Raw genomic sequence first — 27,526 nt, forward strand, 5'->3', positions numbered from 1 at the left:
ACGTTAATATCTAGTTCATCAAATGGTTTTATTAGAGAATCTAATAGATCTAGCGTCGAATTAATGGAGGAAACTTGTGGATTATCATTTATGATTGTCAACGTATCTCATAGGAGAAAAATAAACATATGATTATTATTAGTGATAAGGGTTGTGACCGCTCGCATATCGTTTCAAGAAGAGAATTGCTACCTTGCTATCCGAAAGAATAAAAATATTTTTATCATGACAACTTTCTAGGGCCTCGACAACACCATACATTATCGACATAATTTCGGCTTGTAACACAGTAACAGAGGACTCTAGCTTATACGAGTGGCCCACTAGCGATGTTACATGACAGACTCCTGCATCGACTTCATACTCACTCTTTGATCCATCTGTATACCAGACATCACAATCATCTGGGACGGTTGTCAGTTTTATCCAATCCTTTCTGGTAGAACATACGAGTAAGAAGAATTAGAATATATGATGGAATATGATTTAAGGAAGACATACAATCAACACCAGAATTTTACGGACTGATTTATAAGAGTATTTATTTATTAAGATAATAGTAAATCAGCGGCAAATAAAATTAGAGCAGAAGCAGTTAAAAATTTTGCAGATTTTTTTGAGAGATTATGAATTTTATTTGCAGAAGAAAATAGTTTAGAATCACTTCAAGGAACACGTAATTTATTTATAATGGGTAAGAACGAAGGTTTTAGATTCATTGACTTCAAGATTTATGCTCTGACAGGATAGAATCAGACAATATGTAGATAGTATAAATATCACACCTTTAGAAACTTTCATAAGACTAAAACTTTAATATTGTTTCAGAAGTTAACGTGAAGATGAAAGACAAAAAACAATTTGGAAATTTAAAGCAGCAAAAATGGTTCTGTCTTTAATAGTTTCTCCAAAAAATAACTTTAAATCAATCAGTCTTCCGTTTAGGATAATAAAACTCCATAAAAGGTTTCTTATTAATTGATTATAATTTATTTATCTCAATATTATCCATATAAATGATAGATATTTACTTGTTTAAATAATTTGAAGACAGTTTAGATGGAATGGAAAAATGTAAATAAAATTTAAACGAATTCGGAATTTTTCACGTTTTTGTTGATTGCAAAAATGTTTTATAAAGCAATCAACTACTTCACTTTATTGAAAGCATGCTATTGCAAAATTTTGTCTTTTTCATATACGTTGAAGTGATGCAGGTAGTCAATAAAAGCTGTATACTTCACGCCTACAGCAAAAACTCATATATACTTTATTTTTTTTTGTAACTTTTTGAGTTTCGTGGCTTTGACAATGTAAAAGTTTCCTGCACGGTCACCCTTGACTACTTCTCTCATCCCCCTGCCAATGTGAGTGCTTCGGGAAATTATTTTCAGGCGATTTCCGCCTGGTCTGGCGCCATTAGTAATGGTTTTAATTTGTACGGGGTAGTTCTCGATGTGAAATCATCCAGAAAGTTTCGATCCAAATTTTTTTTCTCAACTGTACAAAATATTTTTTAAATTTGTTAGAAAATTTTTCATTTATTTGGTAAATTTCAACATGATTTACGATATTTAGAAGCTTTTGATATTTTGGATAATTTAAAAAATGGTGTGAAGCTTAAAATTATTTTATGCATTCTTTGTAAATTTTATTTTTGTTTTTTACTTGTTCTATATTCTCGACCACTTATTTTGTCTACGACGCAAAACTTTTTGTGCCTTTTTTCTCAGCGTAGCGTGATATTCAGTGAGTTACTGCTCAACCGGAAATTCAAGAGGTACAATCTGCAGGTACGAATTTCAGCTCGTTATAATAACCTACTCAAAGTGATTTATTCGTTTTCACAGCTTCTATCTGCTTTACGTGTTCCTTCTTAAATAAACGATGTGCGTTTGTAACAATTTTCACAGTAAGTAAAAATACACCAGTTTTGGAGTAAAACAAAAAGAAATACTTATTGTAACGAGATTTCTTTTCTTTACTGTAAAGACCCATCATATAGAAAGATTTAGCTAGAAATAATTTAATAATAATTTCAGCTTTAATAAATAGAGATGTAAACAGATATTAATTAATTGATGAGTTTCCCCTAAACAATTAAATCACGCAATTAATTTATACTGTTAGACAATACAAGATTTATGAGATTTGTGTTTGCAAGTCACTGAAGGGTCGCTCTAAGCGAACAAGAGCTTTGCATGGAACATTTGATAACCACCAGTGGTTAAGCTGGTGTTTATACTCCAATGAAATTACCGTAAGTGGAAGATATTTAAGCTAAATTCCTCGTGGGTAAAACACGTTCAATTTAGAGAACTAACAATTCTCTGTGTCTAGATCTGCTTATAGCATTTTCGGGGATAACGGCTAATTTCCTCCACGATTTCCTTTTTTTATACGAAAACTGATTTTCAAATTACCGTCAAGAAAATTAATGGGTTACGCCAACCTGAAATTTTCAAAATATTGAATTTTTCTTTTTGCTTAATTTCAAAGTCTATATTCTAACGAGTATTTTGAGATGTCTCCGAAAACAATGTCTCAATAATTACGAAACTTATGTTCATTACAAGTCAGCGCGCCGAGAGCTGCTGGAAGCCGTTTGCGCCTTCTTAACGATTTTCCACTTTTGAATGGTCTAGGGGGCCCTTTCCTGATTTACGAAGGGTCCTATTTATTGTATCCCTTCCACTGTAATTGAATTTCGTTTCTGAAGGTATTTTGCACCTTACGAAACTTGGGTCATTCTTTGGCTCCGAGCTACAGAGCAAAGATTGCTGAGTTTTATACGTAAATTTTAATATTAAATAAAAATGTCAAAAACTGTGTGCCCGGGTAGAAAGTATTAAATTTAAAAATCGGACCAAATGCAAAGCGAATGTGCGAAGAAGTTGACCAACGCCGAGTATCCATCGCCAACCTGAGAGCGCAGGAGACGACAAAGGAGGCCAGAAAATTAAAAAGAGCTTAACAAAAGGAATCGGACGACATTCTTTCCATTCTAGGAGAAGAGTATTATAGCTCAGGAATTGCTGATTAATTAGTAAGTTGACAAAATTTCAAGTACATTTTTTCTTCTTTTGCGTTTTTCTCGAAACCACATTTTTCGAGGCAGTGTACATGATAACTCAAAAACTATTCAACCAATTGACTTGAAAATTAAAATACATCTTCCTAAATAGATTTTCCACAGAGTGACGTGGAAGCCCAAAACATGAAGTCAATTTTTAAAGTGCTTATATTTGCGTAAAAATTTGTCTCTTAAAAACGGTTTCGTCACTCTGTTCAAAATTTATCACTTTTTAAGAAAAATATTTTGCTTACTTGTTTCAGACAAAAATTGAAATGCCAATCATGTACACCATCAAGAAGTGCTCCGGAAAAACTGATCCACGCCAATGCTTATATCTCCGCCATTTTTAATTAAAAACAACTTTTTTTTAATATTTATAAAGCTTAAGATATATATTAAATTAGCAATAAATGTAAAAAATTCCTTCCTCAAATAGTTTCGTCAAAAAAATTTCTAATCAACCATCCGATTTTCATGCGTTCAGGGTGTCGTAACCCTTTAAGACAAAATGTGCTTATTATATTCACCCCATTTTATTGGACGGATAGGTGTAACGATCCTGATTCCATCCTCAATAATAATTTAATTATAATTATCATAATTTTCTCTTTCTCATATCTGTACCCTTAGAAGAAATTCTTCACCTCTGTAAATGTAACAGGAAGCATCACCAATGCGGACATTAGTGAATAAAATATAATTATTGTGTCGTTAGCTTCCTTTCTGAGACATAACATTACCGTCGTATTAATAGAAGTGACAAGTTATTATTGCAAAATTTATATATTATTATAAACAATTATTTAGATTCTTAATTAAAAGAAAGTGAACAACTTTCAATTAATCTGATTGTAAATGTTCATTTATTTGTAACAAAACCACTCGGATGTGATATATAGTTACATCATTATATTCTAAATACTGTTGAGAATCATTTACTGAAAAAAATTTACTTTATGCAAGTTCTTTTCAAATATTTTATATCATTTCTGCTTCTATATTTCATTTTGATATTGAGATTCAGGCCTGTAAATAGAAAGCTAAAATTCAAAGTTGTTAACCAAAAAGGACAAACCAGACACATTCGTTTCCAGTCAGTTTATTTGCCAGTGGAAATTCATTCTTTCGTGGTAAACGAGATGTGAACGGGCAAACGCGAAAGTCGAGGTGCAAACATTAAATGGATCGAAACTACTGCCATCGCACGACAATCGTCCCAACCATAGTCTCAACAGCGGTTCGAGTTATAGATTCGAGCATTATATACGGTTCGAATCTCAACTATATGAACGTTTCTATTTGTATATTTTATACAATTGATTATTGTTATTCTGTTTTGTTTTAAAAAATTTTTTACTATTAAAAATATTAATTCCTAAAAAACCATTTTTTGTTTGGTTTATTGAAAAAACAAGTATCTTTATTTTTGGTGTAGTTAAAACAGGAATCATTAATTTTAATTTCTATATTAATAATATTGTCTTTCACTTTTCAGAAAACGAATAGCTCAGGTGTTTGAAAAACTGTATATACAATTCTCCTGGATCTATGAGGGTGATGATTTATGATCCTAAACAGTGGCACTTGCCAATGCACACCTGTGACCAAACTGTTATTAACTCCGTGAACTTGAATTGCTATTAAAAGCAATTCACGATTAAACTAAGTACTATAACTTTAGTTGACTATCCTATTCTCTTAGATGGCATTTTTATTTGCAATTTTAATTTTTAGTGAATTTTTAATTTTGCTGAAAGTGGAATTTGTTTTAATTATAAGCTGTTTTTTTTTAATTTTAATTTAGATATATATTCACGAAACTTTTTTCTTCTTTGAAAGAGACAAAAAATTAAATTCATTTTTGAACTTCAAAATAATAATCAAATTAATTACTTAAAGTGGTCAATCATTATGAGAAACAATAAAATTAAAACTTAAAATTGAAGTTAAATTATTGTTTTTATTTGAATCGTTTACAATTAGAATCAGAGAGAAAGAGTAGATCCAGATGTCTTCAGGGACACTGGAACAAAATTAGAACCTCGTGGAATCAATCGAGAATTTAAATGGGAAAAAAATTTAAAAGTATTAGTTACCTTTTAAAATTATTCTTAGTGTTGTAGACTCAACAAGCGATACCTCCTTCAGTGTGAGGTCTAAGAAATGTCGTTGACTAGCGGAAACAGAGAATACAGTAGATTTCCTTTAAATTGTTTTAGGGACAGCCAAAGTGAATGGTCCAGGGTCCAGGTGTCAATGTAAATTAGATAAAACACTCCTCAGACTAGGAGTGACAGAATTATTGATTTGACGTTGAAGTCGAAGTAATGCAGTCCTTCGAAAAATAGAAATGTGCCTCGTAGTAGAAATTATCTTCTTGAATGAACTTGACTAAGACGAGACTCAAAGAATGCACTTGGTACTTGAAGAGATTTTTGGAACTGGAGTCGAAGAACAAATTCGATGACAGTACACAACTAGTTAACTTGGTCGCGATCGCTGGACTGACATGAAGTTGATTCGGTGGTGACTTCTGGACTAGTTAAGTTGAAGGCGTTTCCTGGACTGACGAATTCGGCAAGGGTGGCACCTTTTATAGATTCCTTTTGCAAAAGAATACTACCTCATACCACCCACTTTTATTATTTTCGGGATTAGATTGTTATTATTGATTTAATTTTTAACTCCTGTATCGTACAGGTGGGGACCCAATAGAAGGGTGACAAAATACAGATGTCCACAAAACTGCTTCAGGATTGCTACAAGACTGACGTGTCCCACAAAACAGGGTGGTTTATATACCCACAAAAATTTCAGTTTAAGAGCAACACCCCATTATTTCAAAAAGAGGGTTAAATTTCGTACATTAATTTTAAACATTTCAATGAAAGATAATTATTCGTCACGAGGATGTGACAAATTATTTACTAATCACTACAGTGAAATCAGTTTTAGAGTTTTTTTTCAAGAATTGTAAAAACATTTTTACATAAATCTAATTATAATTAAAGTTTTTTAAATTAGTTGAATTACATTGAGAGCGTTATTGAAGCATCCATAATAACGCCAAGCATTTCTCCAAGTTGTGGTTCCTCTTGAGTTCTGAGGACCCTGACCTTCGGTAGTTCGCGTCAATTAGGTGGAAACTATAGATTATCCATAGTCACGAAGGCCGGCAGTCTACAAGTTCGTTGACTGGATTTAATTAGATTTAGGGTCTAATTAGATAATTAAATTAATCATCCTGAAAAGATAAAACAGTAATCTAATTAACGCCTATCAAAATGTAATAATTTGAGAAGAGAAAGGAAAAAATACAAAGTATAGGTACAGATTAAAAAAAGGATTAAACGAAATTAAATTTTTCGATTTGTTTTTTACACTCGTTCCTTTGATTATTGAGTAGTAAGTTAGAATGTTAACATTAATAAGTTCCTCTTTTGTCAAGACCAAAGCTTTCTTTTTACTATGGAATCATTATAGGATTATAGACTCTTATGGACAATAAAATCTAAGATTCTCAACAAAAACTATTTTTCTTCTTTTTGAGAATACATAAAACTACAAGTTGGCTTTTAAATATTTAAACAATATTTGATGCGTTTGTTGAGAATTTTAGTTCGAAGATTGTCGTTTGATATTAAACAGGATTCATGCAAGATCATGAAGCCCGATACGATCGTAAACCAAAAGCCATATTGAAAATTTCTTCCACTCTCGCTTTACTACAACTTGGCCGTTTAATTTACTGGGACAGTCGATGGGTTCAGTACAATATCTTAAACTTTATGATGCTTCTTATCCACCTACACTGGATACTAAAATTCGAATTTAATACGATACCCTTTCGCCAACGTGTATCCTTTCCCATACCTATCTTTCATTTCAAACTAAATTTTTCATTCCTAGCTGATCCACTTCTTTTCTTTTTATTTCTCCTTTCTTCTATTTTTATTTTAAGTTTCCCTGTGGTACCCACTGTCTCCACAGATATCAATAGCAAAACATACATCCGGCTTTGGTCCCCCATGAAAATAGATACGTTTCATCTTCGTGTGTCTAGAGAAATATAACTTTTCTCTTGAAATGATATTGATGGAATGGCTATCTATTTCCTTTCGCAGAGAATTTTATTATTAAAAACATATTTTATGATAACTAAAAAAAATTTTAGTTGAAAGTTTTTTCCTTAAATTAACTGGGTTGAATTTATGTAGATTGTTTCATCAAAAAATTACCAAACTTAAAAATTGTAAGTTCTTCTTTTTTATGGAGTGCTTCGGATATATATTTGAAACTTATTCCTTTAATTCTTTAACGCCACGGTCGTTGAGCGATATTGAAAAAGGCTATAAGTTGGAGAAATATGTAGAAGTCGCTGTTATGTAGATGTATAGCAAGACTCTGTTCCTAGAAATTTCGTCTTGTCTTTGTCGAGAAAATTGCTAGTGAACTGAAATTTTTATCAGAACGTTACTTTAGAAGTCGTTATCTTTACTATGCGAATTTCATGCTTCCGCAGGCTAACATACTGTGGATAGAAGAACGAATAATCAAATGAGCGGATGAAAGAAAAATAGGAATGAATTACTGGGTACGAAAGAAAGAAATCGTATAGATAAGAAACCATTGCAATTTCTCAATTTCTGTATCTCTGGGAACAAGATGCGAATAAAATAAAATGATTAAGTTCACTGTCATTCGTCTTCTGGTGTTTAACTATAAATTTAAAATAAATTAATTATAAGAAGCATTAAGGCTTTGACAAAATTAGTAAGATTCTCTAACATAGTGCCTTAGAGAGGGCTGGATAAAAACTAAAGTAACCAAAACACCATTTAAATGTATATATCTGTATAGTATTTAAAAAACTATTTTTGTATTTCAATGTCATAACGTTAAATGAAATATTTATCATCGTACTTTATGTAATGAAGTTAGATCTCGAAAAGGAAACTTCGATACAGTTAATAGTAAAAGCAAAACTTCAAAACCCTTAAAGACTATTGTTAAGCGATGCTCGAAGTGTTTTACTTTAATAGCTAAAGCGCTAAAGGTGTTATCCACAAGTGCAATACAACTGCATTACTAAAAAATATTCAAGAAAGAATTCAAACCCCAAAGCAAACTAAACATTTAATTTCTGGATTCTTGAAAAAAAAAGTTGAGGATGAATTAAATCGCAAAGGGGGAAACACGAATATCGCAGTATTTCTATCACAGCATCATGGCAAACCATTAAATATTCTCGTTAATGCAACAGAAAAGAACAAACACGTCAAATATCGTCTGATGATTTATGTGAATTGCAAGTCGATTCAAATTTAACGGATCGTCAAGTGCGTGATTTCTCAAAATTCATAAGGCAGAAAACAGATTTACGAAATATTATTGAACCATTTCCTGGAACAATCACGACGGATTTGAAACTCGCGAACATAATTGCAGGTTTGAGCAACAACGCAAGTTGAATGAAATTTAATTTGTCGAATTATAATTTATCATTTTAATTCTTTTGCAGCTTTGGCGACTTAATTGGAGTGGGATCTTTGAATGAGATACTTTCAATGATTCGTTTTGGCCTACAAAATTCATCTTTCGTTGGTTTATTCTGTATCTAAATAACTAAACAACAAACATCTTAAATTTTACATTTTTACCCCGGATGGATTTCAAGTATTAGAAATAACATGCAATTATTTCGCTGACTATATTTGCCCTAAAAATTGACGATTATTATTTATATAATACAAATAATAATAATTTATTTTAATTTAAAATAATTGTTTTTCAGAATCCGATGCGCCAAATATAAATGGCTTCACACACAACAAATATCGACTGTAGAATTTATTGGATGATTTCTATTTAAGGGTTCATTACACCCATGACAATAAAGCTATTTTTTAGAACTTTTTTTACGATTTCTATGGATTATATTGATCTGCCTCTTTTTTAGTTCAATAAATACACTCTTTAACTTTATAAAAAATAACTACTATAAACCTATTTCAATAAACTATTATTAAACTTCAGTGACACCGAAAACTTCAAAGAAAAAAGTTTTAGGCAAATTGGTTTGATTTTTGTAAAAGTCGACCTCCATTTTAGATCCGCCATTTTGAATTTTGAGAAACCGATGCCGTATTCGTAATCTGGGACCGTGAAAACCCTCGAGTAATAATTTTCAAGTGAGTCGGATAAAATTTTAATATTGTCATCCGCCATATTGGATCCGCCATTTTGAATTTTGAAAAACCGATGCCGGATTCCCAATCAACGACTATGAAAACTCCTGAGTAATAATTATCAAGAGGATTACATTACTTTTTGATCTAATGTCGGGGTTTTTCAATTTGGGCCCACTGTAAGTCCCCTAAACGAATTTTTTTCAAAATTACATTTTTTAAGACAGTGACCATGATTACTCGAAAACCATCTTGAGGGCATCCTAGGGAAATCCAAATTTCCGGATACGACTATAGGACTATAGTGACTATATGACGTAGGCGTAGGATATCCTAGAATTACCGTTGCTGTCACGATTCCATAAAAATATTTAAATTTAAAGAAGAAATAAATAAAATTCGTTCATTTGAGCGTTCAGAATTTTAGGAACATCAAAGGAGGATCTTCTCTTAAGTCAGTGATGGTAATATTACCAGTAATTGTAATAAACAGTAAAGTAGCAAAATTGAGGTAGAGGTTGACCTCTCAACTTACACGATCAATAAATTCAATATAAGTTTTAATTAAACTACATATTTTACTCTTAAGAAACATGTTACTTTGCATGCGACATATATAATACTTGGGAGTGTGAGATTAAAAATGACAAATATAACGTGAGACTAAAATCCTTATAAAATCCCACGAAGTCCTTTAAGCGTCCACGTGTTACTTCTGCGCAATGTGCTTCGCTAAAACACGTGCTTGCAAGTTCTGATAAGGACAAGCCACTCGGGAACCCTCGGAACGTCGAGCCGGCTCCGAAAGCAGCCGCGAATCAAGCCGAATGAAGGGCAGTCGCGCGTTGGCCGCTGTCACGGGTAGGTCCTAGTTCTCGATAAGTTCACTTTTTTTGGAGGTTATGTTTATCATTACCACAACCTGGAACAAATCATCATCGAATGTCTTCATATATCTACCATTGCATATCTTCGCAACTTCTGTGTTCTTCAACTCTATTTAAATAGTACGTCCATTATTAACTTCTTCGCTGTCACCATTTTCTTCACCATCCCTCAACGTACATTTCGAACGATCACCTCATGTGTTTACTCTTAGTAAGTTCACTTTTCATACATTTTTATACCTAACAATCATTATATAACCTTTGGAAACTGATTTCCTTAACGATTTCAATTTAATTGTAAATTAAAATATGAAAAATTTAATCCTTTTTCTGCTCTTAAGAAACTTAGATCTTTTGTTTTTTTTAGAAATAAAAATAGCATTGTAATTAAAATTAATCAAGGTTTAGTAGGAAATATTTCCAATTTAAGTTCACTCTGTTACCTCCTCTCTGGACTTAATGACAAGAACAAAATTAATTTCTTCACCTACAAATGAAGAAAATGAACTGAACTTTTTATTCCCAATCACCCAATTCGAACTTGGTAATTATTTATCGTTTGAATTCCTAAATTATAAATAGCAACCGGGTAATATATATTCAATTTTAAATTCCTATATACTTCACTGATTTGTTTAATAATATTAAAGAAAATGAATATTTTCCACATTCATTTATACATTTATCGGGAAAATATTTATCCATTTATCAAAGAATATTTAAATCCCCCCTTCTCCCCCTTCTTTCTACATAGAAGCCCCTGCGAGAAAACGTTTTCTCCTACTTCTAAATACCCTCCGGCATTTCTCTTTATACTTGCATCAATGCAGGCAAAGAATCATAACAAACTTTGATATCCATATTTTTCTTGAAGAAAAAAAAATAGAAACAAAACAAAACAACTCTCAAGGATAATGGCTGTTTTCAAATCAATATCTATATTTTCTTCATTTTTATTATCATGGACTTCCAACATCAACCATTTCTCTCTAATTTCGTAAATATTTTCCAAACCGCACATAAATGGATATGTGTATATATATAATTATATGTATGTATATGGAATGTGAGAAGCAACGTAAAAGCAATTTATCTCATACGTGAAAATACGATTATTAAGCGATGTAGGTACTCTTTCATTGCGTTCACTAAGTAATAAATTTTACATTATACCGAAGTTCTTTACTTTTCCTGTCTCTGATGTCATATAAAACGAAGTTGTAAACTGCATTATTGTAAAATCGAATTACATATTACATTTGCCTTTATGTTTATGTTGTGATTGTTGATTACCAGACAGTAATTATTTAATATAATTAAATTATACATATTCTGTAATTAATATTATTATATTTATTATTATTATTTATTTATTATTAACCCTTTCGTGACTCTGGGATATATATTTTCCAATTAGAAAATTTTATCTAATTCTTATAAAAGTCAACAAATTAATTTCCGGTTTTCTTTCTAGTCCGAATGGGTGCTGATACAATTAAAAAAATAATAAATCACAAAAAGTAGTAATATTTATTTTAAACAATAGAATATTTATTTCATTAACATTTAGTAAATAATTTTTAACAACACTTCGTTTTCCTATGTTTCTGGGTTCACTGATTACGAGTTTGAAGTCAGATTTAAAAAATTCAAAATGGCGGATTCAATATGGCGGGCGAAATTTTCAAAAATTGTTTCAATTTGCTTCATAGTTACTCGGGGGTTTTTGAAAATCTTGTCCAAATTTTGAATTTAAAAAATTCCCCAGGGGGCACGAAAGGGTTAACTCAAGACAATCTAAAAATGAAATTTCATAATAGCTCTTTACATTCTTTTGTATTTAATTAAAAAATAAGAATTCTTACATTTGAATAAGCGTCTCGGTTACCGATTTGATAATTAATATGCTTCAAATGAAGGGGGGAGTGAACCAATCAGATTGGGCAAAATCGATACTTATCGATATATCGACTACAGGCTCGCAACATAACCTAAATTTCTACAAATGACGTTCGATGAAAACGTTTTGAGACCATAAAACATTTTTTATTTCCAACGACATAAATTTTAAAACTGTCTCATTTATTGTGTATCTGTGTAAATGTTTACTGTTACTGATACAGTTTAATATTGTAGAAATATTAAATTTCTGTTAAAGCGTTACATTGAATTTTTAAAGCAATACTTTCAGGATTTTTTTTACAAATAATTAGCGCTCTTTAGAAACAATATTCATATTAATAAGAAAATTTAAATTATTAAAAAATTATTATTTAAAAAAAAATTATTTAAGGGTTTTATTATCTATCACCTTGGGAATTTTATTTCTATTTTACTTTTTTCTTTCGGTTTATAGTAAATTTAAATTTTTAAAACAATTTTCACTGCTTAAAACTACCCCTAATGAAGATTACTACCCCCTGAAAGTAATACTTGCTCTAAATGTATTATTAAATATTTTACAGATTTAGCATGTTTTTCCGCCATCTTGAATCCGCCATTTTGTATTTTAAAAAAGTAACATCCCAAACCCAAATGAAACATTCCAAACGTGTTTCTGAGGGCTTTCAATATATTTTTTTCTCTTTATCCTGACATGCTGAAGACTTCCACTAGGTTTCCAAATTAAAGCTCGAAAAGTGCGCCTTAAAACTCAAATGCAAAAGACTAAAAACTTTTTGGTAAAGTGGGGGTAAAGAACTCAAAAAAATATTTTTTTGTTATTTCTGACATTGGAGTCGTTTCTTATGTATTTTTGTTCGCTGAACACGATATCAGTTCTCAAAATTGACTAGTATTTCAGAATTTTGAAAAAAGTGGGGGTAATGACCAAGAATAAGAATAATGTGAACTGACCAAATTCAATAAATTTTTTCTCTTTAAGCTTAAGTTCTAGAGACTTTCATGATGTCTTGAAGTAAAGTTCTAAACGTATACTTTAAGACCCATATATGTACTAGACCAAAAAATAGAGAATTTTGAGAAAAGTGGGGGTAAAAACACGTTTTTTGAGTCTTAATTCCAACTTTTTTTAAAATGCTAAAGTGCTAGGTCAATTTGGGACCCGAGATCATGTTCAGTAAACCAAAATATATTAGAAACCACTCCGATATCAAAAATAACGTAACAACATTTTCTTTGTGTTCTTTACCCCCACTTTTCTCAAAATATTTTTTTGGTCTTGGACAAATGGACGTCAAAGTGAAAACAGGAAGCTTAATTTAAAAATCTCATGCAACTTTCTAACATTTTAGGTTAAAGAGAAAAAATGTATTGAAAACCCTAAAAATACACGTTTTTTGGGTCTTTACCCCCACTTTTCTGAAAATCCTCTATTTTTTGGTCTTGTACATATAGTTCCTTAAAATATACATCAAATTAGGCATAAAATTAGGCAAATTAGGCAGGTTGAAGAGAACAAATATATTGAGCATCTTTTTTTTTTATTTTTCATAACCTTCGTATTTACCCCCACTTTTCTCAAAATCCTAAAGTACTTAGCAATTTTGGCAATGCGGATCGTAATTAGCGGACAAAAATGGATTGGAAACGACTTTGATAAAAAAAAAATAAATAAAATGGCCTGTGTAATTGGTTAATTCGACTGGGGACTTATTGAATTAAGAAAACCAGTTAAAAAGAGTGAGATCTACTAAGAATTTTTTTGAGTTAAATTTCCAGTAAACTTACAGGATATTTGGTCAAATTAAGAAACATTTCTCCAATAGTTATTCGGTTTGTCAGTTTTTATTCTTCCCAACTTTTTTCAACCCACAAGTAATCACAAGTAATCACTTCAAAGAAGCATTTCCGGAAATAAATTATATTTAACTAGAGAAATTTTTTTTATTCAAATATTTAATTTTCTTTTACGACAATAACTCCTATCAGTTAGTTAATAATTCACTGTTATTGCAAATTTTGTGGTTATTCGTTCTCTATATGAATAGAATTGACGAAAGTAATAAAATGTAACTTTATGTCGGAGATATGAATACTTTGGTGTGACGATGTGCTACAGGTGTAAACGGATTTATCAAGTGAAAGGTCAGCAGACTAAATTTCCTTAGTTATATCAAGTTTACGACGTTTTGTACTGGTATTATTCACCTAATACTCAGGATGATAGAGAGATTATTTCTTGACTAGTGAATATAAATTCACACACTTGAAGATTTAAATTTGATGAATTCATACACTTTGAAGATTTAAGCTTGATAAAAGAAGATCGTTAGTTAGCTACATTTTTCCAGTTTATATACAAATTACGTCTTTGGTAATTTTCCTTTTCTTTTAAAGAAAACAAAATGCTAATTGCGTAATTTTTTATTTAAATCCAATTCAAATGCATTTAACTTTTATTTCTCTTTTATAATCCTCAGATTAAAATCATTTGCGTTAATTACTGTGAATGCTCCTGAAAGCTAAATAATTAAATTGAAATAATAAAGAAAATTAATTGTAAATTTCATATTTCTTTTTCAATAACGTGACAATAAAAAAACAATTTTTTTTATTAAATCCTCTTATACTACTGAAAAAAAGGATGATTTCATTTTACTCTATTTTAATTCTATTTTATATCTCTCAATCAAACCAAATTTGATCCAAATAAAAAGCAATTCCCAGGTTACCATCCACAATAAAATTTTTAATTTAATTTCACTATCATGCTCAGTGAATTAAGGGTTTATCTGAAAGTTTGATTGAATATCAAATTGTCTCTATTTCTGGCACTGTTTTTTTTACTCATGAAATAATTGTTTTTTTGTCATTAGATTTATTTTTAAACGTTTATCTAATGAGAGAGTTACAAATTTCACACAAAATTAATCAATGGAAAATTAAATTTATTATTTTTTTTTAATGTGTTAACATTTTGAACTAAATTATAAAAATTAAAAACAAGCTATAGAGATAATAAGTAAGATAAATATTTGCTCCAAAGTGTAATTAAATAATTAAGTGATAAAGTGGTTCAAATGATTATTTTATGCTCTGTAAATTCAAAATTGGGGTAATATTCAAAAAGCTGGGAAATTATTATTAGGATACGAATCAATGAGTGTGAACTATTTTCATTTAACGGAATATTATTGACGAATTGCGGTTATTTGGCTATTGTAATTATCAATAATACATTGGGTATTAAAACCACATATTTTATGATGTGATTAAATTCTTTTGTATTTACTGTTGTCAGTAAGAAAATTAGTGAAAATGATTTTTATCTGCAAAGCAAATTTATTTATTTAACTTTTTAATTTTAATCGAGATTTGAAATAATATTTGGGTAAATAAATTCAAATAGTGTAGAATTTTGATAATTCGGCTTTTTTTATTTTTATAAAGTTTTCCGCAGTTTGTTTTCTTTTGAAAATAGTCAGAATTGTACAAAAATTTCGCACAGTATTGGTTTCACTATGAAAGTATAGGAAAAAAATTACTAATAATAACATTTTTGTGTCCGCTTCGGGACGTCGATTCTGCAACTTTACTTTCACTTTACTTTCACTTCACTTTCAGTTCACTCTCACTTCACTCTTACATCACTTTCACTTTACTTTTGCTTGACTATTACTTCACTCTTACTTTCACTTCATTTTCACTTCATTTTTACTTCATTTTCACTTCACTTTCACTTTACTTTTACTTGACTTTCACTTCAATCTCATTACACTTTCACCAAACTCTCATTTCGCTCTCATTTAACTTTCACTTCACTCTCACTTTACTCTTACTTCACTTTCATTATCACTTCAGTTTTTTGTATTTAACTTTGTTTACATTTCTAATTGTCTTAATAAGTAAGTTTTGAGGATAAGTTAAATCAGTAAAAATGAAGTGAAAGTGAAGTGAAAGTAAAGTGAAAATCAAGTAAAAGTAAAGTGATAGACAAGTAAAAGTGAATGAAGTGAGATTAAAGCGAAAGTCAAGTGAGAGTGAAGTGAAAGTAAAGTAAAAGTTAAGTCAAAGTAAAGTGAGCTTGAAGTGAAAATGAAGTGAGAGTGAAGTAAAAGTAAAGTGAGATTAAAGTGAAAATGAAGTGAGAGTGAAGTGAAAGTAAAGTAAAGGTCAATTAAAAGTAAAGTGAGATTGAAGTAAAAGTGAATGAAATGAGAGTAAAGTGAAAGTCAAGTGAAAGTTAAGTGATAGTGAAGTGAAAGTAAAGTCAAAGTCAAAGTAAAGTGAGATTGAAGTGAAAATGAAGTGAAAATGAAGTGAAAGTTAAGTGAGAGTGAAGTGGGAGTGAAGTGGGAGTGAAGTGAGAGTGAAGTGAGTGTGAAGTGAGAGTGAAGTGAAAGTGAATGTGAAGTGAATGAGAGTGGAAAAGAGTGAAGTAAAACTAAAGCGAGAGTAAAAGTAAAATGAAGTTACATAATCTATCCCCAGACAGGTGAGAAATACTAGTAGCACAAAAATTTGGTTATTATGCAGAAGAAGTGCAGTCGGTAATTTGACCCAAAAAACAATAAATTTGAAATTGTTTCTCATCCCCAGCTATCCTAAAATTAATTTTTTCCTGCCCCCTTCCCTCTACAAACGAATTTTTCATTTTCTAGTTGATTGAAAGCTCTTGCAGAAAGAACTCACCAAAAATTAGCAAAAATTGAGAAAAAAACCCTTCCTCTGCATAATTACCAATAAAATTTAATAGAGGTGCAAAAATAGTGGAGATTAAAGTAAAAATTCAAAAAAGAAAAATGTTATTGCTCTGGTTAGGTGATAAATCAAGGAATAAGTGACTGGAGTGTAAAAGTGAGAGCAGAGAGGTGGATCGAATGAAACGACAACGGAAGAGAAGAAATTTTCTTTCTGCAAAGAAATAAAAAAAGTAAAAAGACTTTTTTCACCCTTTAAAAAAGAAGAGAAAAAGAATTAAAAGAAAAGAAAAAAGTCGAATAAGAAAATCTAACCTCGTGATTAAGGCGATTCTACGGTCAGAAGGAATTATCGTCGTATAAAGTGCGACGATTAAGGGGGAAGCTGCACTCGACGGAAAATGAATCGGAAGAAATTTCTCGTTTAACGATCTACCCTTTGGATATTCGTCGCGAAAAAATTAGTAAATGAAAGAGAAAGTATTTCTTTCCCTTTTTTTCTTACTCAATGGCCAACATTTATTTTTATTTCAACTTTTATAGTATAGATTAACTAATTAGCAGCATTCGTAACTCGGATAAGGAGCTATTACAAAACGCATCCTCATTCACCAAAAGCGAGTTTATAAACTGTCATTAATTCTTCTTGGAAAAAAAAATCTCTCATGGTATTTGTTTGTGTGCATGGGTACACTCGAGGATTTTAATAAAAGTGGTAAAGTTTCTCTTCTAATTGTTTTGAATTCTTAGTCCCGTTAAAATGTCTTACTGCGTAACTTCTTTTTATACACATTGAGAAGGGGGAGGGGGGAGAATGAAAAACAGTTTAATTGGACACTTTTCTTAGACTTAATTGTAATTACATTCTCTGAGAAATAAAGTCGACGTTCAATATTTACTTGGGTTAAACTTATACTCGCAAACTGTTTTATCGGTACAGACAAAAAAAACACAAACAAATGTACATTCTCAAATGGACTATATATACAAAGGAACAAACAAATTGAATTAAATCCCTCAGACAAATTTTCTCACTCGAGCCAATCCATTTACCGAACTGACTTTCTGATAGTTTTCAACGTCTCTTACTCTTTTCTTCTTTTTTTTTTCCTTCGCAAACTATTTTCGCGGCAAATCTTTTTCAGATTAATACCCCTCAGGATGAAAATAAAATGAGATTTTTTTCTTATTTATTGAGAAGAAAAATGGTATTTTGTTTTTCTGATAAATTTCCAAGTTTTGAATTTCATGTAAAAGTAGATTTTTTTTTTCGTTTTTGAAAGTTGTTGTTCATGAATATTTAGTTTCTAAACAATTGAAACAACAAGACACATCATAGTAGCACTTCTAAACAGAATCTGAGAATTCATGGCAACCTCGAATATGGGTCAGCAAATTTCAGTTCTCGAGGAGTGGAGATAGAGGGTATGCATGGTGGATCTTGCAGTGTTAGACTAATGTATCATGTACGCACGAATAAATCTGTAGAAATGTATTTTCCAAATTATTTACAGTCACATAAACCGCAATACATCAGAAAAAGAAAAATGTTATATTTTATGAACAAAATTTTCACTTAAAATTAGAATGCTGTATTAATATAGTCACAAACCAATTTTTAAAAATAATTGAAACATAAGACTTCCAGGTATCAATTTCACGATTCTCTCATTAAACGATATACAATATTAGTTTATCACTTAAATATATTTCATTAGATCGAATATTTGCTATTTGTTGTTATTTAAGGATAATTTCTTTTAAAAGCATAAAGCAAAGTAAAGGAGAACAAAAATAGACCATTATAGTAACAATTTTTCTATGAAGTTCATCAACCATTGTAGTTAAGGGTTTTTGGGGTCGCTCATTACGAATCCGATGTCAGTTTTGCAAAATTTGAAAAATTCAAAATGGCGGATCCAATATGGCGGATGATTTTTTAAAAATTGTTTGGATTTGAATGAAACTTGTTACTCGGGGGTTTTTGGGATCGCTAATTACGAATCCGATGTCAGTTTTTGAGAATACAAAATGGTGGATTTAATATGGCTGACAAAATTTTTAAAAACAATTAGCAAAGCACTGATGCCATTTTTTCAGAATCAGCAACTTCAAAAACCCACTAGAATTGAATTTCAAGTGCATGCAATGATTACAATATAACTTATAATTTTGAAAAACACACATCATTTTCGTAATCAGAGTCCCCAAAATCTTAGCTCAACTTTTTAAAATTTAGTCCATCATATTGAATTCGCCATTTTTAATTTTTAAAAACTAAAATTTTTTAATTTTTGCCAAAGTTATGGTCTTTGAAATCAAAGCGATTTCGATCCAATCCATCTGGGCATTAAATGATTAAATAGTATTTATTTGATTTTGCCTCATCATTAAATTGCAAAAATAATAAAAATTTAATTACTCTTATTATTCAGATCTTCACATCATCTGCAGCAACTAATTGAGAAAGGTAGTTTTCCGAGATGAGCTATGAAGAAAAATCTGGGCTGCCTTCTAGCCACTGTTTCTATTCTTCAGCTAATTCAACTAACCTTTACCGTCGAAGCTCTACCCCCCATAGTAAAAATTGGTGAGTACATTATTTTTTTTACCAATAAACACAATTATCACAGCACCGGATATTTTAGGTTCTCCAACAGACGATAATATACTAATATACGGTAATATATGATTATAATTTTGGATTTTGTTTTACTATTTTATTTCATTAATATTCTACGCGACAAAATACCATTTTACACAATTAGTGACTGCAATTATTAATTGTACGATAATCACTTTGAATGTGACAAAGATTAATTTTCAATTTCTGAAATTTAACTGCGCACACTTCCCTTGTCAAAAGGGGTTGAACCACGAACCTTCCGGATGTTTTCGCGAATGTCTGGAAACTCGCTGGAATTTACGTTAGAAGCTATAAAATCAAGAATTCTCCGACCAACATAAGTGACGACATTGAAAATTACCGTCATCCGAAATACTATCCGGAAATCATGTACCTCTTATCCACCTTTCCAAATATTCAACAGAGAATGTCCGGTCCAGTTTTCAACTTTAATCTTTTATTTTTATTAAAAGAAAAGTGAAATTTTCTGTATTTTCTGTATTTAGAACAGCTGCGCTGTTGATACATGAAATTAAGTGCTGAGTGAGAAGTTGATTCGGAAAGATTGTTAAATTCATCACTTTTAATTATATATACCACCGAATGATAAATTCAACTTAAATTTAAAAGTGAAATTTATTTTTCTGTATTCTTTTCTTCTAAAAATTCCTTAAACCTTATTTCAATCTTTCCATTGCCAGAAAGATTTCTTACGTCATCTGTGCATGTAAGAGATTTATTCCAATCCACAAATATCACATTTATTGAATGAAAAACAAGAAATAAAAAGAAAGTGTTCCTAAGCTATTGGATGTAAAAATCCAGACTTAAAAATAATATATTAATTAAATTTTAATATTCAATTAATTTTAAACAAGTATCGTGTTATTTACCATATTTTTGGGACGAAACAAAAAGTTAGTTAGACGTAACAAAAGATAGGAGATGATGGTTCTAATCCTCAAATATGTGCGTTTTGCTTTATTCCAAAGTTGTGGAGTTAAACCACCGAATAAAGACGAATCATGTCAACTTACTCGACCACCTGCAGCCCCATGTATGGTCTTACTTGAAACAATTGTAGATCCATGCGATATTGAATGTCTTTAAGTCTATATTTCATACCTCGTAAGCCCCCTCGTTTTCCATTTCCTTATCTCTATAGACATACTTTCTATCTTCCAATAAATTTTATTCCTTCATCTTCTTTTTATTCAAATTGAATTTCCCTCATGCTTCTCTCGAGACAAATACCCTAGAGCTTGGGAAATCTTTTTTAAAAACAACAATAACACATTTAATACCAACATTACTCGACAATTCTTTTATTGTACAGAGTAAATTTCATTATGCATTCTAAAATTGTAATCTTTCGATGAAATGAAATTGATTTCCATCTAATTTCAAATAAGTATTTATCATTAGTTAGTTTTTCTCTTAATAACATTCTCTTTTGTTAAATGACAGAAAAAATTTTCTGATTTCGTAAGGAAATTGTCTCATAATTATTTACGTGGAAGGGGGACTAAATTTGTTTTCCATTTACATTCGGGGAAATTTAAAACCATAGAAGAAGATCAAACTCCCTAAACTGAATAACGTCTTGGCTTCTTTACAAATCCACTTTCAATCGATGATTCCCCTTGCTACATTCGAATAGAGAAATGAGTCTAGAAATATTGGTATAAATGTAGTTTACTTTATCTCCTTCTCAAAAATAATTTCCAAGGAATTTTCTCTCTGAAATATGCAAAAACGGGGTTGAAATATTTTTCGCGGTTTTTCTTTTTCTAAAATGAAAACTTGATTTCTAGTGGTAGTTTGATCTAAAAAAAAATGATGACTAGTTTTCATTTTTCCCACATTTTTATAATATATTATAAATTTTTCTACTTTAGCAATAATAGTATATGTAAAATAAGTAAATAATAATAATAAGTAAAAGCTACTTTAATTTTTCCCGTACTCTTCCTTTTTTTGCATAAGGAAAAAGAACGGTAACCTTGAGTTGCGTTAAGTCGGTGATAAGTGTGTAGCTCATAACACCAGTTGTACATGAATCTTGAGAAACAGAAAATAAAGAAATGGGGAGAAAGTAAGCGTGAGGCTGAAGAGCAAAATAAAAGAAGCAAAAACTCAAGTACGGAAATACCGGAAACTCACTACCGGAATTAATCGTCCGTATCCATTTCATGGGAAATTTCCCACAATTTTATTCCTGCAGTAAACTTCTTCAAGCATGAGACAGGCATGTTTCGGAGTATTTTCTTCTTTTTTTTTAAAAAAAAGAAATGTCACTTGAATTTAAAAAAGGCAGTGAACATAATTACAAATATTAATAAAGGAAAAAGTTATGCAGAAATATTCTAGTTTTTGTAAATGGTCTTTATTTTAAGGGGTTACGACACCCTGAACGCATGAAAATCCGATGGTTTTTTAGGAATTTTTTTTGACAAAACTATTTGAGGTAGGAATTTTTTACATTTATTGCTATTAAGCTTTATAAATATTAAAAAAAAAGTTGTTTTTAATTAAAAATGGCGGAGATATAAGCATTGGCGTGGATCAGTTTTTCCGGAGCACTCCTTGATGGTGTACATGATTGGCATTTTAATTTTTGTCTGAAACAAGTAAACAAATTTTTTTTTCTTAATTAATCAACAATTCCTGAGCCATAATACTCTTCTCCTAGAATGGAAAGAATGTCGTCCGATTCCTTTTGTTGAGCTCTTTTTAATTTTCTGGCCTCCTTTGTCGTCTCCTGCGCTCTCAGGTTGGCGATGGATACTCGGCGTTGGTCAACTTCTTCGCACATTCGCTTTGCATTTGGTCCGATTTTTAAATTTAATACTTTCTACCCGGGCACACAGTTTTTGACATTTTTATTTAATATCAAAATTTACGTATAAAACTCAACAATCTTTACTCTGTAGCTCGGAGCCAAAGAATGACAAGTTTCGTAAGGTGCAAAATACATCTAGAAACAAAATTCAATTACAGTGGAAGGGATACAATAAATACAGTCGGGTCCCCATACTGTTACATTTTCAGAAATTTCCCACTTCTCCAGACTCAGCTCTGTTATGTGCTCAAATTATGCTTACTGCGCACCTTTCAGGAACGTAAATATATACACCTCAAGTTTGGCCTAGAAGTATATGCACCCTTTTCCTTTGTCTTAAGAATACGGCCCTGAAAATTAGTGACGTAACGTGACGTCACCTAACACTTCTGAATTTGGAGGTTATGCAAAATCATAACACTACTGAGGACATAACAGTTTGGAATCTAACAGTATGGGGACCCGACTGTAGTACCCTTCGTAAATCATGAAAGGGCCCCCTAGACCATTCGAAAGTGGAAAATCGTTAAGAAGAAGGCGCAAACGGCTTCCAGCAGCTCTCAGCGCGCTGACTTCTAATGAACATAACTTTCGTAATTATTGAGACATTGTTTTCGGAGACATCTCAAAATACTCATTAGAATATAGACTTTGAAATTAAGCAAGAAAAAAATTCAATATTTTGAAAATTTCAGGTTGGCGTAACCCCTTAATTTAGGGATAAAAATTATGCACTGTTGATAATTAATTACCACTATTATAGAAGAACACAATGTCAAATTTCAAAATAAAATCCGAATTTCATACTTAATTAGAACTCCATGATCTAGGGATATTCTTTTTGGAATACATTTACAGTGAATGAAATTTATTTCAATGGTTAAAGATGAGGTACTTATTTACTATTGTGGAAATTCACTTCCCTTTCGATTTCTATTGCATATATTATTGTGATCGTTAGAGCAGGAGAAACTTTGGAAAAAAAAGTTTCTCAAATCATTCAGAAGGTCAATTTGAATAATTCAGTATAAGCATTACTTGCTGATGCTTTCCTTTACTCGTTCAAATTTTCTTTTGTGTTTCTCCTTTTTTTTTCTTCATCGTTCAGCAGAATGATGAGCAGGGAGATTGTTGGGAGCACTAGAGTCTGGTAACCAGGAAGTTCTATCTTTCCGGTACTAGGAAAAGTTTTGGTATCTACCCTTTCCTCCCTCTCTCTCTCTCTCTCTTTTGCTCACCCTCTTTACTCTGCTTGATCCCTTCACGCTCACATTGACATTCTCAAAGTTTTCCGCCCCAGGATAAACTTGCTAAGCATGACACGCGACAAAACACTAGTTACTGTGGAATTTCTAGCAACTCTACTTGATTAGCTTCTGCTTTTTTTTTAATCAAGACACGTCCTTCATAATAAGACTTCGAGAAATGGCTCCTGGCAACTCTAATTCTACTTTTTAAGAAGATAATTTTTTGGTCTTGTATCTTCACCATGAGTTAATATGATTATGTTTGTGTTTACAACATGAAAAGAAAGGTTTTAGAACATTTAAGGGAGGCCTAAAATTAGCGGATCTTTAATAACTTTTTAGAGAAGGAAAAAATAGCGGAAATTCTCTAACTGGAAAAATCGATTTTCCAAAAATTCTTTAGACCTGGCTCATGGTGTTTGCCATCAACAACTTTATTGTGAGAAATGAGAGTGGTGGTTTTCTCGTTGACTCGGCAGAGAGGACATAGGACTAGGATGAGGTAACGACGACATGGAAGATGGAAACAAAGAAGAATAGATGAACAAGAAACTGGGCACTGAAACAGGAGTGAAAGAGATGGTTGAAGCCAGCTCGGCTACATGGCGCCTCGCAGATCATCTCGACAGACGTCGAGTCCAGCAGTGGCTTTCAAACTTTCGGATAATACAAGGGACACTTAATTTTCCACCAAACTTTTTCAAGGATTTGCCGGAAGTTACAAATTTCCGCTGATGAAAATTAGGATGAATTGCTTAAATTGCGCCCGTTGATGTTAAACGAGAAATTTACTGGTTTGAGCCACTAACGGAGAAACTTTCCTTGCATAGAAATAATTAGTCATTGAATTATTGTGACAAAAATTATTCCCTTAATTATTTTATTAAGCAGAAATTCTTTTTTTTCTTTTAATTAAATTATCAATATATTGATGTCACTAAAATACATCATGTAATCCAATGCTATTGATTCTAAGTTTTCCAGTAATATATATACTCTCTATTTAAATGTCAAAAGATTACTGAAAGGGTAAACGTAATAAATAGGATTTTGAAACTTGATCTCCACATTGGGAAAAAAAAGTCACACACATTAACCCTAAATATCGATTACAAGACAAAAAATATTAGATTACTATTTTAATATATAATACAAAGACGAGATATCCTAGATGTAAAACATTTAATGAATTTTTTAATGACTTTTTAGATTGTCTTCTTTCATTCTAACGTTCCTGATGTGTAATTAAAATTTATTTTCTATGCGAAATACCATTCACCATATTACAAACTTTATTAAAAGAAAAATTGCGCCAAAAAATTTTTTGAAACAATTGCGTCATGTTTTTAAATTATGTAAAAAGAAATAGAATTGTTCGGAGAAAATAAAAAAAAAGCAGGAAATGACATTGTGAGGTATTCTTCGAGCGGTAAACAGGGAAATGCTTTTAATAATTATAGACAGTTCGGTAAATAAAAATTTCATCTGCGTCCGTTGATATTCTTTTGGAACTTTTCTCGTCTCGTAAACCAACTCTATATTTCAAAATAGTCGTACACATATAAAATATACAGATATATACGGAATGCATGCTACGAGTTTGCTTCCAAGATTGAATTTCTGACAACTGTCATGTTCTGCGAATATAATTCAGAAAATTGCACATTAATTATTGTCAAATATTACCTACAGTTAATATATTTTCCAACAAATTTTTAAATATTTAATATTCAAAGTTAAAATTAGATTAGGTATAAATTAAAGATACTTTAATGTGCACAATTAAAAAATTATTTTAATTTTTTCTATTTTAATAGAAATTAGTAAAAATTTAAAACTTTTGGTATCTTAATCTTACACTGGTTACAAAAAGTGCGAAATTAATTTACAATTTATTCATATGATTAGGCTTCATTTCAAATTTCTTTTAAGTTCATTATAAATTAATAGCACTGAGAGAACCAATTCTTTCCGAATAATTAAAAGACTTTAAGAGACTGTCGCCTCTTTAATAACCGTGACACAATTAAGTCGACATTATTCTGAATGAAGATCGATGAAGACGTATCTTTCATATATTCATCACATGGCACTTTAAAAAGTGTCAAAACCAATATCGTTTGACATACTTTTTAACTTTTCCAAACAGTCGTTTTACACTCACGAATTTCACTTAATGGATCGGGTATTAATCAAATTTTTATTTGAAAAGAAGTGATATTAATAATTTAGAATATAAAATTATTTAAAATTGTACAAGAATTAAGATTTATTAAAAATCGTTTTTAAAATTATAATACTGTAACTTATAGAAAATTCTCCTTATTCAGCAATCGCAAGAAATGTAACATGTTCAATATGTCAAGTAGCTTTTCCAATATTTTATGTTAAAAATTAATTACTTGTAGAATATTCATTTATATTATAATAGATTTTTGAAGATTTCTCCACAAAATTGGCTTTTTATTGATGGAGTGAAAAATGGGAATCTATTTTCAATGTCTATTATTTTCCATCTCCTTTAGGGCTTTCGACGCAAGCCATTATTTCCACTTCTTGTGTACCTAGTGAATTGGGAACACAGCACAATGTACGTGCATTGAAAATGTGACGAAATTTGAAAAGCCCTTACGTAGATCTCTTCAACTATTTGTAGATTGCGCCACTCCTTTTACTTCCTTTTCTATTTTGCTTGCGTTTTCTCCAGAGATGAAAATTGTAAAGAAATATACGAGAATTCTTCAACCTTTAACATTATTCATAAATTAAATCATGCTTTTAGTACTTTCTTTTCAAAATAAAATCATTTTAAAGGGTAAATTGAAGAATATTTAAAAGTGTGTAATAGAGTAGATAAATTTCCAAAGGATTAAGATATCGTAAGACAATCTCATTGTGGATTCTGAACAATATAGATAACGGTGATGTAAGCAGTCCATCAACAAGACCCTTAATAGAACAACGTTAATTGACTTCCAGACGCTATTAAAATTTTACATTTAATTTACTTTTACTATGATACCAATTTACAGTTAATTTAAATATTTTATAATAAAAAATTGAATAAAATAAAGAATTTAAATTCTTATAATAAAATTACTTTCAAATTAGTCCAGCGTGAGGATTTCTAGTAGTAAAACTCTTAAGATATTAAAGTTTTTTTAAAATTGTCCGCCATATTGCATCCGCCATTTTAAGTTTTTAAAATCTGACTAGATTCGTTAGAAATATCAACAAATTTGAAATTGACGTAGACATATGCATATAAATTAGAATTATAGATTTAAACAAGCATTAAAAATTAACCCTATTTCAAAATTAAGTAGTTAATTAAATAACGAATCGAAAAATTAAAATTCTAATTTTTTTGAAATAATTTACTGATGTTAATTTTCTGGTGAACTTGTCTCGTAAGAAAAGTTTGCTCTTCGATTTTTTACGTTAGGTCTCCGTAAAAAAAATTTATCCTATACTTGAAAAATGTTATAAGTGCAAAGAGCAGTATGTACCGATGATGTGATAATGTTTTCCGCAAATTTACCACGCACTACAACTATAGACTACATCGTTAAGTCATAAACCCAGCAAATGTAACCATAAACCCTTTTTATGTACACCTGTGAAAAACTTGTCCACTGAAGTTTGAGCCTTGTGTACAATGTGCTTTTACCATTTTCTAGCGACAGGAAAATTTAAGCAAAGTATAAATACAATTTAAGTGAAAATTTATTAAAAAAAACTTTTTAAAATTAAAATATTTAAAAAATTAAGAACATTGTTAGGTGAAATTTGAATTTATCTACAAGGGTAAATAATTATTTCACCGTTAGTAATTTTTATTTATAACCAATATATTAATAGGGATTTTCCTTTAAATTGAAAGTAAAATATTTTATTGAAATAGATTACTTTATTTTATGTAAGTCGTTCTGCACTTTACTCGCCATTACTTTGAGTTTTCTTCTCCAAAGAAAAGGAATACAAGGTGCATAGTGTGGTCAGTTTATTGTAGAACGTGAGGAATATTGAACAGAACCTGAGAAACTATTGTCCTTTGA

General features: G+C 30.6%; 1 protein-coding gene across 4 annotated transcripts in view; it reads left to right on the forward strand.

The window, feature by feature from the left end:
* The first annotated feature begins 9,961 nt into the window (after window positions 1-9,961).
* Window positions 9,962-27,526, forward strand: part of LOC122509144 (glutamate receptor ionotropic, kainate 2-like) — a 154,788-nt gene continuing 137,223 nt past the window's right edge. Inside the window, exons 1-2 of one of the 4 annotated variants that reach the window (XR_006302300.1) lie at window positions 9,962-10,362; window positions 19,189-19,343. Coding sequence is in view for 3 of the 4 variants with exons in the window: in XM_043622960.1 (XP_043478895.1) it covers window positions 19,244-19,343 (100 nt within the window). In the remaining variant the exon portion in view is untranslated. The remainder of the gene's footprint in view (window positions 10,363-19,188; window positions 19,344-27,526) is intronic. The other 3 variants (XM_043622960.1, XM_043622959.1, XM_043622957.1) reach the window with 3 other exon arrangements.

The sequence above is a fragment of the Leptopilina heterotoma genome, unplaced genomic scaffold (assembly GCF_015476425.1).
Source record: "Leptopilina heterotoma isolate Lh14 unplaced genomic scaffold, ASM1547642v1 Lhet_6, whole genome shotgun sequence".
NCBI classification, from domain to species: Eukaryota; Metazoa; Arthropoda; class Insecta; order Hymenoptera; family Figitidae; genus Leptopilina; species Leptopilina heterotoma.